Raw genomic sequence first — 17,558 nt, 5'->3', positions numbered from 1 at the left:
TATTTTAGGAACATGTATTAAAATGAGATTTGTGAATACTTTATGTTCTAGGAGGGCTTTACTGTGCTACATATTTGTTTAGTCTAAAATTTTTCATTTCTATCCCTTTTTCGTTTAGTTTCACAGCACCGCTCATACTACTATGCTAGGATAAGAATTATAATAAATAAGGAGCCATTTCAAATTATAAATGCAAAATAAGTAACTAAATATCAAGATTTTTACAAAATTATTTAAGCAGGAATACACAGTTTTTTGGCATGACTGTGGTTAAGCAAATGTAAAAAAATGATATATAAATTGTATGTTACTACTGTACAGATTATTACATCATGAAACATTAAGAATAGTAATGAGGACACACTATAATCTCTTTGAATTATACACAAATGAAGAGCGCATGCTCCATAGCGGGTGTATAACCGGAATATGCCAAGCTCAGTCACAGATGGCAGGCTTTGACAGCTCCCATCCATAGCACAGATACTCGACAGTTCAGCACAAGATCAGTGACATTCTGTCTCATTAGAGCCACGCTAATTATCACAGCTAGTTTCAGGGGAAACCATGTGTTGCAATGGTCAATTTGAAGGAGTCTGTGCATCAACAAACTGGTAATAAGGATCAGACACCTTATTATATGACAGCATGCTGCCTATGATTTGATTTGCTGAATTAAAAGAACCAAGGCAATACTTACACTTGATTGTTAGAGAAACTGTGTACAAAAACTACAGTAACAAATCCATCCTTACAGTTATCAATGAATGTGCATTTTTACACTTGCAAACAGAATGTTTCTTGAACAGTTTGATTCTGTTGTTACTTATACATAGGTATATCAACCACATGCTGTTTTAACCTCTGAGAGTATATTCATTTGAACTCCAGGTTGTAATTTGTAAATATCTACAGTATATCCTTGTATCTGCTTCAGGACTTCCCAAATAACATGAAGAATACAAGCCCATACAAATGTGCCTGTTCTCTGTAGTCTCAAAGTTAGCCAAAGGTAAATAAAAAATCTACTCTGAGCAGCATTCAGCCAGTTTGTGCAGATGATGTAAAATGTATTGGGACAGAAAGGCAGCTACTGGAATACGGCAGAGTGGATTTTTCCCTCTTATTTGTGTGGTGCACTGAGAATAAATATATTGAATTTTAGATACCAGCTGTGAACAAATACAGTTTATCTCACAATCCTATGTCTGCCTCATTTCACTGTGGCAGAAATAACAGTATTGTTTTAAAGTGAAGCTTTCAGCCATTTGAAACTTTTCACAGAAGTTGATCAAAGAGCAGTCACCACTATATGTCTATTATTATTTTGGGCCTGAAAAACCTCTTCTGCTTGCCCCTCTAAATATAATTTTTGTTAATAGGGGACTTCTTTGATTTTGCGCTAAGCCCCACTCACATGCCTGCATCCTGTCCAATAAGATTAGCCATAAAAGGCAATGAAGGGTTCTCTTTTGACAAGAGTATGGCAGTTGGGCAGGGTTTAGTCCTACAGTCAGGTCCCCAGTTTCAGAAATGAACTTAGATGATAAAAGTTACAGAACACACCTTCTGGTGTCTGCACTTATCTTTGACATGACTTTTATGAGTTTAAAATGAATGAAAAGCTTTCTATGCAGAGTAGAGTGTGTACCAACCCAACACTCTGCAAAGAACCTCAAAAAAGAACACAAGGAAAAAGACAGTCAATATTAAGATGGGAGGGAGCAGCTCCCTGTGGATGCAATATGACTGTTAGAACCTACTAAATACTGGCAGTAACTTACAGTAAACAACTGTCAATAGTACACTAGTGGTTTAAAAACCCTTACATATACCCACTGAAGTGACTGGCCTCTGTTAATATACTGTATACTCCTACGAACAGTAAGTTGTACATGACTATTCTCTACAGCTGTTCACACATCAAAGACTATTTCTGAGCTTACAGAAGGCAGGGGATGAGGACCTGATGTCATACACTGCACAGCACATAGCTGAGTGTAATCTGAGACCTGAATGGAGGGAAAGGACACCCCCCCCTCTACACAGTGTTACAGGTATACATGCACAGATGAGGCTCTCAATCACCTGCTGTGCGCTGAATGTGGGGGAATTGCCTGGTGTCCAAGTTAACTCTCAGAAGTGACTCATGCAAATAGCAGAAAAAGGAGGGAGATGACAGGATCCACAAAAGTACTTTGGATTGAGGAAAGTACACACTATAAAAGGATATGCTTTGTTCATTTTTCATTTCAGAGTTATACAACCACTTTAATAAAACTCTAATTTATAGGCATGATTCACAAAAAATCACAAGCCTTTGTATTAGTGATAAAGCAAAATAAAAAAAGGGTTCTCCTTTACCTCTTATCAATTAAAATATAAGTAAGGCCAAAATGTTTTTCATCAATTTTGAAGAGTACGGAAGGGTTAAAAACTCCTGTAAGTTTTTTTTAACCATATGTATACATTGAAGAGATTTTCCTTCATTTCCTATCCTATAGACACAATAAGCAGATGAAATAATAGAAGTACATTTTCTTAAACATTTGTCACCACCAAAAGTGTTCCTATAAGAAGATTTCTCTTCTATTTCTGTTCCAATGACAACTCAAAATTTTTAATCAGACTCTAAGAAAACCAGAAAGGGTGAACCTGCCAGACATCAATAAACCTGACAGAGGTCCTAACCCTCTCACACACTATTGCAAATAAGAGTAAACGTTTTGGGCTTAGATACACTTTAGGATTTACTACTAATAAAAATAGAACACATGACTTGCCATTATAACCTACCTGGAGCATACCCTGACCCTCTGTGCTGAGAAGAGTATATACAGACACACTTTACTTTTAAATGCAGTGTTTTAGATCTGAGCTACATAAGCTTAAGGTAAACTAAGCATCTGCCCTTGTATCGGTGTATTAACAAACCAAATGGAATCATTAATAAATTTGTAGCAGTTTAAAATGGAGTTTTAAACATGTGCACACATTAAAGAAAAAAAAAAAAAACCCAGTAAAACCAATACACAGCTAATATGTATTTGTCACACGTGAATAAAGGCATCTAAAAAGAGAATTCAGGTTTCTAGATAAACAAAACATTCTATCACAATTAGAAACATTTCAAAAGGCCTATAATTTTCCATCAAAATTACTGTAATTTCTGATATACAAGCCATGATTCATGACAGAATTTTACACTTCATAAGAGATTGCAGTGGCCTGATGTATAACATGCTGCGCAGTGAACCAATATAAACAACTCTGTTTAATGTTTAAATAGCACTTAATGTTTAGAACCCAACAATAAAAAGTAACACGTTGCAGAAATTACCACTTTCATGCTGATTAACGGGTTGGGATGAATTTGAAATGTGAATGTTTACGTGTCCATTTAGTGATGTGTACAGTGATATATACACACACACAGATGTACAGTATATACTACAATGTATGCACTGTACAGACAGATTCATACTACAGTGTATGTATGTGCTATACGGGGCAACATCATTATTTATGTTTAGAGATGAGACACAAATAAAGAGGATGTAAAGAAGAAGATTGAATGCCCAGTATCTACTGGAACAACCACAACCTAGAAATTATAACTTATGTGTTTAAATTATTAAGCTAAATGGCAACCCCACAAATAGCCATTTGGTGGAGTAAGATTTGTGTTGACAGGCTTTGGGCTTGTGCCATAAGTTTGACTTTGGTCTGATATGCTTCTGAGATCATTCAGTATTCAGTGACGGGTGAATCTTATGTTCAGTTGACCTCTTGCAGTTGATCTCCAGTTTACCTCCTTCATTGACCTCCTTCAAGCAGGTTTAACATTTGCACAGATTTGCGTGGGAATGGAAAACATGCCTGAAGTGAACAAAATCCTGTTGACACAAGCTCTAAGTACCACTCATATTCATGCCCTCTTTTTTCTATATGTTTTACAGTAAACCTGTCACAAACGTGAGTAATTCAGAATGATATACTGTGGAATTCAAACTGTGGAAAGGCTTAGACTAGGTATTTAATGAAAACCTGTCATAAATGCATGCTGGACATGTGGTGAAAAAAATGCATAAGTAGAGGTTAACTTCAATCGAAACCACATGTCAAAACAATTAGCAGATACAAGAGCTATAGGCAGCTGAAATTCTGTGTTAATCTGGACTTTTACAGTAAGAAATTGGCTTGGTCCTAAACCATTATGATCCTCCATACAAGTTAGTAGGACTGCCCATTACAATAATAATTTTACTGTCACCACTGTTAGGCTTACCTCAGCAACAGCACAGTCAGTTAAACAAAGGCTGTAGCCATGAAAAAGTGTTTATACTTGTTAAGCCAACTGTTGACTTTCTGCTGAATATGTTGGCTTTCTGCAAGTTGAGATTTGCATACCTATATATATCCTGGCTATATCCTATACCTTTTGAATCTACAAATCAAATGCACACGTGGTTTCCTCTGGTTATGTATTTTTTTTCACTTATTTATTTCACTTATGATAGATTTACTTTAAATACATGGTCTAAGCATTTCCACTAATCACAGGCATGCACTTCCCTGACCCAGATGTCAAAGGGAAGTCTCTGTCACTCAGGTAGAGAAGGTATCAACTATATGACTTAGCAAAACCATAGAAAAAACTTTAGTCAAAGTGATCAGCAGTTATAAAGCAAATTCGGAGTTGCAATATTTGAGCTTAGCTTTCATCTTGAAAAATACCATGACGTTTTGTTTTAGAAACTTATGTCAATGGATTTCTAAAGCAAAAGGTCTGTTTCTTATTTGGAGTCAAAGAAAGTCATATGACTGCAAATGCTCTGGAGGCCTAGATGAATGAAGCTAATCCCCCGTTCAACAATTGTTTACATACATATTTTAGATGAAGACCTCAGAACATTTTACGATTGCTTAAACCGACCCCTGAATTAATTTGTTTAATTAAGTGACCATAATGCAGTATAATACATTTATGTAATTACAATGTAGAGAAGGATGCATACATAGAAGGATGATACATAGAAACACATAATGATATATATATATATATATATATATATATATATATATTTGCAATGGTAGAAGTTTGCCTTGGAACAGTGAACTAGTGGTTTATCAACTAGATTCTCATGTGAGCTGTGTGTAAATGTAGACATGGATCTAATGACAGTGCTTCACTGAATATGATAAGCCTCTCACCAGGATATGTGATGTACCAATTGATCTACTGTATATACCCAGAGCATTGATTTCACAGGAACTGTTGTGTAGAAATCATGTAATAACTAAATATTTAGATAAACAGAGGCAACTTTTTTGATACTTTGCAAGTCTTAAGACCTCTACCATATTTTCTTAAAATACATGTTTACACTACGCACAACCTCAACACTGTATACTGTATATACAAAGTTTACAAGCTATTTTCCGATTGTACTTGAAATAGAGAATATGAATTTTTTACAAAACTAAGATCTTTATTCCAACAAATCATCACAAAATTGGATCCAAACTGAAACTAATTATAGCACTCTGCAATAAAAGCTAAACATTAACAATGTTAACAATTTCTGGTATATAAAACTCTAAAGGCACTACAAATGAAATGATTTCAGTTCATAGGAAACAAACTACAGCATGCAAGGATTTCATCATACAGTAAAAGATTACCTAAAGCTTATTAATAGTGATAATACAGCATAATAAAACACTATAAAAAAGGGGGTAAGTGTATTTTCTGGCTAAAAATATAATCTACAAACAAGAATGCCTGATTCACATCAAACATATGGTCCAATAGCAGGTTTAAATACAGTAAAGGAGGCTTAGGTGAGTGTTTGAATAAATAATACCACCTCTGTACCCATATTTTATTGCGGTTTCTAAATCTCTTAAATAAACAAGTATGGGTTTATTTGCTTTCCCTCTATAATGTGGTAAGCTACATTGTTGACTTTTTTTTATTGTGCAGCATTACTTTTACCATTGTTCTCACTCTGTCTTTAACAATTTTTGAGCTTTCCATCAGCAAGCAGCCACAGCACTCTGGCCCTTGCTATTACATTTGTTTCTTAGTTTTGAGCAAAAAAACATGTCACATAAATCACTGCAGATCCAATCAAAAGCTATTTTCAGTCAATTTTTCTTGCCACGAGGGAAACATGGAGTATGCTATTGCTAATATGTACTAAAATACAAAAATTTTGGGTCACTGACCAAAACAAGTGTGCATATAAAGACTTCTGACTTTCCTGACTGACATACTTGTTTTGGTACAAGTACTGAAGCATTCCTATAAGATGGTCAGCAATGGCAGTCTCTCTATTTCTTCCATTACAGGCTTATTTTAGCAGAGCCATCAAGGTAAATGATTCTTATACATCTCTTTTACCCAAACCTCCTCTATAAAAAAATAAATAAAATACCAACAATGGACAACTCCTTGAAATAAATCTGCAATTGTTTTTTTTCATCACATATTGTAGAAAATTGTTTTAGTTTTACAAGCTGTATCAAATTACATCCATCACTTATCCAATAGAATTGTTACATATTTTACTGACTTGTCTAATGTTCACCAAGTTATTTTTACTTTCATGGTGAGGCAAGAATAGTCAATATTCATACTTTACTGCTATAAAACCTAGAAGCCACCCCGTTTACAGTGCATTAGTTAATTCAACATTGAAATTCTCTAAAACTGTAGAGAAGGAAGAATAATATTTTTCTTTAAATGAATATTTTGTACCTGGCTTTTGGAAGCTGCAACCTTTGCAAATAGAGCTTGGGATACTTTAGCTCTTTTCATTTCCTGCTGGATCTCGTCATAAATGGAAGCATTAATATTCATGCTGCAATTTTCCAAGCTTCCGTTTCTCTCTGTTGCAATAGTCGCTGCCTTGACCTGAAACATACATTTTGTACATAATCATTTATGTTATAATTGTTATTGATTCATATAGCACCAAAATCTCCTGTGAAGCTCTACAAAGTCCATAGATATCTGATCTCTGGGCTAGTGTACACAGGCTTTTTCAGATCAGTTAAGGTCAGTTTAAAATTGTGTTCTTTGTCTCTATTCCTCATGTAAGTCATGGTAAAGGCATGTCAAATGCATAGTTAAAGTATCTAAAATGTCCTAGTGTACACTAGTCCTTACAGTAGTGCGACAATTTCTCTGCTGTTTAATGAAGACAACACTTACTTGAAGTTTTAGTTTAGCATAGACAAAAAAACTTTTGCAGAATCAGGACAACAGTTTTTCAGGATAAAAGTTCATTGTCAACCACGCCTATCTAGTACAGTGCTCATCTTTTTTGCATACAATTTTGTACTCCACATTCCCCGCCATGTAGAAAACTGACCCTATGATTCCAGTAGACCTTAACTCTGTCAACACAGGCTCTCCTTGTATGGCAAAGCACACCTGCAGGGGCATAACTAAAAATTATTGGATCCAATAGCAAAAATTTTAATTAGACCCTCAACTGAAAAAATGCCATTGTAAAAAACCCAAACTGAACTGGCCTTGTTCTGTTCTTCTCTATACCAGTCAAAACAATCCTGCAGGCCTGAGGATATTTTTAACATATAAAAAGGTCATTTTAACATATATTTTTATATATATTTGTAAATGCATTCCAAAAATGCAGATTAGTATTTTTTAAGATATACAGTATATTTGAAATGTATTTTTAAAAATATTTTTCATATATTTTGTAATAAAACCATATATATATTTATTGAAATATATTTTGAAATATATTGAATATGGCAAAAAAATTGTAGCATTTCAAATATATGTCAATATATTTGGGAAGAATATTTTTAAAATATATTTCAAATATATTTTTCTTCATTATGGGTTACAAAAGGGTTTTATCTTCCTTTTTAACAAGGTGGTCCTAAAGTCCTCATGAGAAGCTAGTGAATTAGTGAATGGGCTGCTTTGAGTGTGTGAGGGGGGGTAGAGCTTTTTCTCCTGTGGACACATCCGCTTATTGTATTGATGTCAGTGTCACTTAGAAAATTGGACTTTTCATGTACCTGTAAATTCTTAATTTTGGAGTACAGTACAGGACACATGGCTTGTATTCCACCAGGCGATTGGACACTGGCAAAAAATTGCAGGGCCTTCCCACTCCAAGGGACTCAATTTTTTTAAATCAAGCAATAAGAAGTGATCAACACACAGAGGGAAAGGGACTGTGTTTTGTACTGTACTCTAAGATATGAGTTTACAAGTCAAAAATCCTGTCATCTGAATTGTACAGCACAGGATAAAGGACTGGATAAACTTAGACTATGGGGCTGAGGAGTGGACAACAACATATCAAACAGAACTGCCAATAGGTCACAAAACAAGGGTTAAAGAACCATAACACTCAGACAACAGCTTGAAGCATCTTGCAGCCGAAGCTTGCATCAGCTGAGGAGAAAGTGTGAACAGAGGGCCAGGTGACGACCTTGCAAACCTGGTAAGCAGATGCTTGATGATAAAAATCTTGGTGTAAATGGTGTAATAAGCTTTGACAGGAAAAAGAGGATCTCTGTCCCTAAGGGTGTATGCCCTAGAAATTAGTTGCTTGACCCACTTAGCAATTGCAGAAGGGAAAGCAGAATGACCTCTAAGACACCCACAGGCTGTACAAAAAGGGACTCAGTTTTGAAAATAGAGTCTGTAGTTTTAAGTAGACCTTAACAGCCCTGTCCACATATGGGCAATGTAGGATAATGTCCTTGTCATGTTTGGGTGCATGAGAAAGGGAAGTAAGAATAATGTTTTCATTAAGGTGGAAAGAAGAGACTTCAGGTAGGAAACAAGAATTTAGTCTCAAAGCCACTTTTCTACAGAAAAGAGCTGCCAACTCCACACATTAAATTTGTTAGAGACACCTCTAACAGATTTAATAGTGGCCATAAAGGCAACATTACAAGTGAGGCCTTCCAAAAGAATATCAGGAATATTCCTAATTGGTTCAAAGGGAGGTCTCTGAAGTTCAGAGAGCACCAGGTTGAGATCCAAAGGTGATAAAGGAGAGTGAATAGGTGGACTTATATAAGTAACTAACTAAATAAAGTCTTGATGAGGGATTGCGAACCAAGAGATTGAGCAAAAAGGTGCCTTTGGCCAATAGGTCTGGTCTGTTTGGAAGAGGCTAAAGCTCGTCCACCAGAAGTTGAAGTAAGTCTGTATACTATGTTCTTCTGAGCCAGTTTGAAGCTATGAGAATCCCTCCTCTAACTTGTGCAGCAGTTGAGGCTATTAAGCCAAGAACCCTCATGCAGAAGCAAATTGTGGGGTGCTCTCTTCACATGAGGGTTCTCGTATAGAACCTTAGGAAAGCAACCTTCTCTTGGTGAAAGAAAATTCTGGCTTGAGCTGTGTCCAACATTAGACTAAGATACTCCAGATGGTGTGAGGGCTGGAAAGCAGACTTTGGAAAGTTGATTACCTGGCCAAAAGGTTTGAAAGAACTGAACCATCTTCTCGATGTTGGTAGAAAAGGTTGTGACTGTAGAGTCCTTCAGTGGAAGGTCATTCAGATATTGTCCTGGGTTTGTAGAAGTGCAAGAAACAGGGAAAGAACATTTGTGAATACTCGGGATGCAGAGGAGAGCCTGAATGGTAGTGCTACAAATTGGAATTGTTGGCCTCCCACAGCAAAAAGCATAAAATATTGGTGTGGAAGGAAATAAGGATGTGTAGATAGCCATTTTGGATGTCTACTGCTGCCTAAAATCTCCCTTGTCTTAGAGAAGCAATAACAGCACACAAAGAATTCTATTTAGAGATTTTGTAAGTCCAGTATTGGGTGGATACCCTCATTTGGTTTTGGGACTGTGAATATATTTGAACATAAACCTTTAAACCGGTGTCCAAAAAGGAACTGGTACAACCACTACTTGTGCCTGAAGATGGTGCAATGCAGTAATTAAATCTGACATCTTTTGGTCTGAATCTGCCAGACTGGAAGGCAAAAAGTGCAGGGGGGGGCAGAGATAAAAATTCTATTTTGTACTCCTTTGAAATGACACATTGGATCCAAGGATTCAGGACTTCTTGGATCCAGACTGACACAAATGCCATCAGACATCCTCCATTCCTAAGAGGGAAGGCATCTTCATCATGAGGAGGGCTTCTGACAGGCTTGGTGGACTTGGAAGTTCAGGGCTTGCAATGAAAAGAGGTGTTAAGCCTTGGTTTGGAAGCAGATGTCTGGGGAGGATGAGAAGGAGTAGTAGCTGAAGGAATAGTAGACTAAGGATTCTTCTTGTGGGGGTAAAAGCACCTTTTTATTAGTGACATCCTTGATGAATATATCAAGGGATTCCCAAAAAGACATGCGCAGAAGACGCTTTTTAGAAGCCGATTTAGCAGATCAAGCTTTTAGCCACAAAATCCTGCAACTATACACAGAAATAAAGGAAATTCTTAAGACCTGGTGAATTATATTCTTAAGAGCATCAGCACACAACAACAGTGCTAATGGCATTAGCTGTAGGGTCCTCAAAGGCATGTTCGTGTTCTCTAATTATATGTCCTGTTCAGTTGGCAATAGTCTACAAATGGTCATAGCAGCAAAAGCTGGATGCCGGGCAGAACCTGCAAGGGCAAAGAAGGTCTTTAAGGAGGCTTTAATTCAACTATCAACAGAACCCTTGAAAGAGGGAATATCCTCAATAGTAACTTGGAGGTGCCTGTTGAGAACTGAAATGTCAGGTTTTTAGCACTGAACAGTCCATTTCTTTTTAAAATCCTTTTACATAGGATAAATCTCAGCAAAACTTAGGAGTAAATATGCTTTTAGGATTGAGCCTGTTCTCAATTAATTGGAAAAGTATTTTTGGACTTAGCAGGTTTTTTAGTGCCCATAGGGACTTGTTTGGGCTGTGAAGAAACAGGTGCTGTTAGGGAAAGACTAGTGCTCATTGTGTCAATAAATGTGTGTACAGCAGAGAGCAATTGGTGTAAAGCCGCAGCTTGTACTTCAAAAATGCACGGGAGGGAAAATCAACTGCAACCTCTGCTATAAATTCAGTGTCTTCAATACTCTTCTTCATACCATCTTCTAAACAAGCAGGTTCTGCTTCTGAATGCTGAATGCATTGGGAAAAGAGGACATGTAGCATTTATGGCCTCTGGAAAATGAAGCAGTAGTGCTGAGAGTTTTTGGCATAATTCAGACATAGAGAAGTAAAATCTGCTTTTGTCAGACAGGTTGTATGTTGCATGCCTAAAAGGGAGCCAAATTCAGATAATGGTGGTAGTTTGTTTCCTGTAGGCCGCATGTTATTTGACTCTTTTTGTATTAGGCCTTGTGCCTGTGCTCTGTCATTTCAAAGTGAGGAGATCCCTTGAGGGGTACTCAAAGTTAATGAGTGCAGAATGGATGGGGTTGTGTGGGCAGGAAGTTCTCATCCAAGAGATGACGCCTGGAAACTGCTAGATAGTAAACAGTCAGATCTTGATAGAAGCTTCAGAGAAAAATTGAATGGTTAAAAAAATAATACATTCTCCAGAGAGCAGGCCATACACTCAAGAACACTAGCAACAAAATGGAGTCTCATGGAGTAGGTGGGTTTATGTGGTTCACTATAGGGGCAGCCCTAGTAAATTTTCTGCCAGTGTCCAATCACCTGAAGGGAGCTGCGTCCTCAACTGTACGATTAACATATAACATTTCATTGGTTTGATTGGGTATACTACTAACTCCAATGCAAGTGGGGCATTTTTTTCGGGCCCCACTGTGGGACTCAATTACAGCACAGTATTTAGAATGGAGCATAAAATGTACAACACAACATACAGAATGAGGCTCTGTTGCAGTGTAAAGTACAGAGCAGCTTGGAATAAAAAATTAACAAAGCAGCATACAGAATGAAGATGTGTGGAATATTATGACTGCGCCAAAATGGGGAGGGTGCAACTTTGTTGGGGGAGAAAATGGCCAAAAAGTTAGAGGAACTTTTAAACTAGATGGTGGCGTAAGGGATCAGAGGAAGCTATTCCAGGCAGTGAGCAAGGATCAGAGGGTCGTATTGTGGTCAGTGTTGGCAGGGTAGCTATAGGGCCTAGGATCAAAGAGCGTAGGCTAAAAGAATCCTATTGCAGTCTCAGAATGCACAGGGAGAAAATAAGATGTACTGGTACAAAATTAAAAGGCACATTCACAAATGCTAGGGAGTTTTTTAAAGGATAAGTTCACCTTTCGTAACATGTTACACCCATATTAAGAGTGTAACACCTGACCTCCTCTCCCCATTCCCTCCTGATCCCCGCTTTGACAGCTAGCGGGGGATCGTCCCCCCCCTACTCCTCAAATATAAAAGAAAAGTGGCCTTTCGGGGCTCTGCCCGCCTGACTGCATCATTCATTCACAGCATTCTGTGAATGACAGACTACAAGTTCCAGCAGCCTTAGCGGCTGTCAGCTTGTAGTTCTCAATGAACTACTACGATGCTGTGGAGCACCGTGGTAATTCATTGATCCATTCTGTAAGTATATCTGCTTGCTCGTATATCCCGTATGAGCAAGCAGATATTCTGACAGATCTGCCGGAGACCTGTATGGCAACAGCAATCTGCTGATCGCTGGTGCAATGCTTTACAGGCTCCTGCAGACAAAAATAAAAAATGCACATTTTCTTACCTGAAAAAAAATGTGCACTTATTATTTTTTACCAAAAGGTAAACTTATCGTTTAATAAAATGAAAGAACTGGAACTACTGATACATGAGGAAGTTTTCAACTTTGTGGGAGCATCAGAAACCTGGTCTGACAGCTCACAAGACTGATTTGCAACTGTCTAGGGGTACTTCCTGTATCAGAAGGACAGGGAAGGTAGAAGAGGGGGAGGGGTGTCTATATGTGTCAAGAGTGATTTGTTAGTGAATATGAGGGATGACATTACTATTGGGTCAAAGGAGGAAGTGGAATCCTTGTGGCTGAAGCTTCAATAAATCAAACAGGAAATTAATAGTGAGTGTATTACAGGCCCCCAACCTAAAGGATGAAGAAGAGACTGATCTATTCTCAAAGATAGAAATCGTGGCGAGGCAGGGCAATGTTTTTATTATGGGGAACTTCAATTATCCAGATACATATTTATTTTTATCTTCAACATCGGCCAGTGTATTCCAATGGGAAACAGATATAAAAGAAATAAAGGCGAACCAGATTGGCTAAATTCAAGTGTAAAAAGGCATAATAAAGAGAAAAATGTATCCTTTAAAAAAAATACAAGCCCGAGAGGTCACTGTCAGCACTACAAGGAATGCAAAAAGAAATGTAAAAGTGCAATCAGGGCAGCAAAAAAAGATGAGAAACACACAGCAGTGTAGTGTAAAAAAAATCCCCAACTTTTTTTAAAAAATATATTATTAGTAAAAAGGCAAAACCGGAGCATATTGGCCCCAGAAAGGATAGTATGAGGAATTTGGCTATAAGTGACAGTTAGAAGCCAACTGTGTTAAATACATTCTTCTCATCAGTTTTAAAAGGAGGAAAAGGAGGGGTATAATAGATAAGATGGCATTGTTATGAACACAGCATGGAATGGTCCCTTATGGCTAATAGAATCCAGTGTTCAAAAAAGACTTGAAAAACTTAATGTGAATAAATCACCATGACCAGATGGCTTACACCTGAGAGTCCTCAAAGAACTTAGCCAGGTTATTGGTATACCATAATTTCTAATCTATAAGAAAAGCTTACTGACTGAAAACTAGCTGACAGCTGAAAAACTAAAGTTGTACCAATATTCAAAAAAAGGGCTGCGATACATACCTAGAGACTACAGTTCAGCCAGCTTAACATCAACAGTATGTAAACTATTAGAGGGGATGATAAGAGACTATATCCAAGAATTTACAGATAAAAATAGCATTATTAGTAGTAACCAGGATTGTTCTTGTCAGGAATATACAGTATGGAATACAGAATGTACTGCAGTGCAGAGTAGGTACACAATATTAAACAAAAGTACATATTGGCACAAGAGAGGTAGTAGTGGGTATGTGGACTGTAAAGAGTTTTTAGAGGTGTGTAAAAACGTTTCAGTTATAGGACAGCATGGGGGCTTCTCCGTACACCAGGGGGGGAGAACAAAGGGGGAGGGTGGGGCGAGAATTATATATAGTATATGGTAGTATAGGAGGGTATTGCAGCTTGAGTAGTTCAAAAGGTGGAGGAGTCTTATAGTTGAGGTAGTAATGGGCAGGAAGGGAGGATATAAAAATCTGTAAATATATATAAAAATATATATATAGCTGCAATATAAACACCAACGTGAGGCCGCACTCTCTAGAGTAAACCAGAACTCTGTGTGGAGAGAATAGAGGTGCGCCAGACTAAGTGCAGTAAAGATGGTAACTGTTTATTGCTCACAAGATATTTAAAAACTCACAGGATGTGGGTAAAAATCAGGCATCAGGATGTAGATATAGGACGTCATCTAGGGTGGACATCTGGAACAGATGGCTGAGGTACCAGGGGCCAAAAGCTCCCTCAGTGGCTGGTGCTCTGGAGTGGGTCTCAGTGGAGGAGCGTGGAAGGCAGACGATTGTCCTGGGAGTCACGGTGCAGGGAAGGAACCGTGCTCTGGACGGGTGCTGCTAGCCTCTGACATCAGCGTGGGTAGGGTCACGTAGTAGAGGCAGCTTGAAACGCATCCAAGATGGCCGCCGACCGGAAGTGACGTCAAGACGAATGAAGGGGCGGTGACGCGTTTCTAGGCAACAGCCTTTTCATCAGACCTGATTGGCCGCATTAGTTGGCCAATTAAATAGGGGATAGAGGGGGCGTGGGGCGGCTGTATGGGAGGGTCTAGAGATCGAGGATGGGAGGGTACATGTGGGACAATTCAACATGATAACTATAAGACAGTAAATGACTATAGATAGATAGATAGATAGATAGATAGATAGATAGATAGATAGATGTTCAGAATTTCTAAGCACACAATAAGAATTTTTTTAATAGATATTCATACATTATTGACATGCTGCAAGCATAGGCAATTATTATTCATGGTTCAAGTCACATCTGTAGCTTTACAAATACTTCACATTTTGGTAGAAGGTTAATATAACACAATCTCTATTGTCAGGTGACAACAAGGAATTACTAAGTCATAAAGCAAGTTTTGTGGCAACAAGCCAGATATTTTCACAGAGCCGTGCAAATGTACAACTGAAAGCTTTTGCAATTAATGGGAAAGAATTTAACCATCTGTCTTTGCAAATACGGCTTATCTTGAATAGCATGCATCGTAACTGTCATGATTTATGTCTGTGATAACAGTGAGATGGCATCTTGTTTTTTCCCTCTTTCTTTATTTTTATTAGATTTTCCTCTCTGATAAGTTTAACCTTGCCCTTTCAGTTTTTGCATAGTACATTATCTGTAGATATCATAATGTCACAATTGTTAATAGACCGCATACTTTGTCCCTAGCATGACATGTGTAATCTTTACCTTTATGAGCGCTTTCAGTGTATATATTGTAAATATTTATCTTTGAGTCACACAGGGGCTTATTTAGGAGGAAAGAAAATATGCAGGGAAAAATACAGCCCATGGCAACTAGATTTCAGCTGTCATTTTCATAAAACAACTGCTTCTGAGCCTACATGGCATAAGATGTTGAGTAAACTGGGAAAGGTCATTAACAGCACTCACTGATGTAACAAATCCAAATAATCTAACTTTCAGAGATAGTCTTCCAGAAAAAGAAATGCAGGTATATGATATAGTGTTTCCTCAAAAGCACTAACTGTGCATTCTTATTGGCCAGCTTTGTTTGGAGTGCATTGCGCTAGGACTTACAAGGGAGGAATTAGATTATGGTAAACTCTGTTAATTTACACATACTTAAGACAGCCATACATGGATCTGAACTTTGTTTCAGCAGTGACCAGCTGACTTTCGATACATGTATAGGCACCCTGGTTGTACAGAAGTCAATCTATTGATCGACTTTACAACCACACTGGCTGGCTTTTACCAAATGGTCTGTGCCACCTGCTATAGCCAGCAACACTGATCACTGTGTTCTGATGGCGGGAAGGCTCCCTGCCTTGAGAACACAATAGCACAGTGGGAGTGATTCCCCCATTCACCTCAAATGTGTCCATTAAGATTTACAACAATGTCTGCTGCAGTAGAAGAGGGGACTTGTAGTTTATCAATTCACAGATCTCTGTGAATTAATGACACGGCTGTGCAGGTGAAGTCCTGCACAACAGCACAGGGAAGAGGAATCCCTGCTGGCTGTCATTTGTTCTGACGTGAAGTTTGGGGTGCTTAGCAATATGTTATTTCTTACATACAAGTGTAGCATGTAACATGTTGCTAAAGGCATAGATAGTTTTTAATGGTGCCCCTAGGGGTCCTTTTCTAGGAACATAAGGTCTGCCAAACGTGAGCCTGCACCTGAAAAAGTATGCTGGCTTCCTTGCTACAGATTGGATTGTCAGACTAGGCCTATGCAGAGAGCAGCTGCAGAATGCTTATTTTAAGGGGACTATTTAAAAAAAAATATGAACAGCTATTTGTCTAGCTAGACCACATAAACATTGTTTCTGTGCAAAATAACCAGCATTTGCTCACTAGTTTTAAGGATTTTACTTACAATCTATACAGTTGTTTGTGTTGTGAAGATGGGGCAAAATGAATGATTTTCTCTTCTGGTTGAATGTTGTTAGGCTACAGTTTTCTGCTTTTTTTTTTAGAATGTTTTTGGGCTATGTTTTAAGGTAATTTTCTCTTCTGGTCAAATGTGCTTAGACTATTAATTTAGGCTACATTTGGCTGAATATTATAGGAAGATTGTTTTAGGCTAATATTTGCTTGAATGTTGTTATGCTATTTTTTCTTCTAGTCAAATGTCCTTAGGCTATTTTCTCTAAGTATTGAATGTTTTTAGGGCATTAGAGAATGTAACATTCAACCTGTGAAAGACAACTTAAATATCAGAAAAAATACGCACATTAAAAACATACGAAAGGATATTTGTGACTCTTGTGTAGATGATGATGCACACAGCAGATTTTTAACTAGACCTCTTAGTGGTATATCATTCACAAATAACTGAGTTAACTTTGCTTGAGATATTAGTTCAGCTTTTTAATATTGTGATGACAACCTTTGAGGTTCAAAGGGATGTGCCTAAAATATTTATTTTTACCCCCATTTACTTTTATGTTTTAAGCATTTGTTATGGTGTGCAATAATAATTGTTGCCATTTTTTTTTTATTTATCAGACTTGAAACAGACCGGATACCTTTTTTTGGATCAACATGAAAAGAATGAAAAATGGTTAAAGCAATTTATAAATCTTTTGTACTTGTTTTGAGACAATTGGCAGGAAAAATAATGTTATGCAAGATTAACAGTCGCATTCATATATATTTCAATATGTGTCCAATATCAATGTACTGCATATATTGTATTACATATTCCATACTGCTGTTGTTTTTCTTTAATAAGACAAAGAGTAATGCACAAGAGTGATGTGACAAACATCAGCCAATCATCTTT

General features: G+C 37.5%; 1 protein-coding gene across 5 annotated transcripts in view; it reads right to left on the bottom strand.

Annotated features, from left to right (window-relative positions):
- Positions 1–17,558, bottom strand: part of SATB1 (SATB homeobox 1) — a 198,718-nt gene that overhangs the window by 50,216 nt on the left and 130,944 nt on the right. For all 5 annotated transcript variants that reach the window (XM_089692217.1, XM_089692218.1, XM_089692215.1 and 2 more), the window contains one exon: positions 6,764–6,919. In XM_089692217.1, coding sequence (XP_089548343.1) covers positions 6,764–6,919 — 156 coding nt within the window. The remainder of the gene's footprint in view (positions 1–6,763; positions 6,920–17,558) is intronic.

Source organism: Staurois parvus, unplaced genomic scaffold, assembly GCF_062004578.1.
Source record: "Staurois parvus isolate SC_StPar_1 unplaced genomic scaffold, SC_StPar_1.0 ptg000579l, whole genome shotgun sequence".
Classification (NCBI taxonomy): domain Eukaryota; kingdom Metazoa; phylum Chordata; class Amphibia; order Anura; family Ranidae; genus Staurois; species Staurois parvus.
Note: the sequence above shows the minus strand (reverse complement) of the source record. Positions and strands in the feature narration are given on the sequence as shown.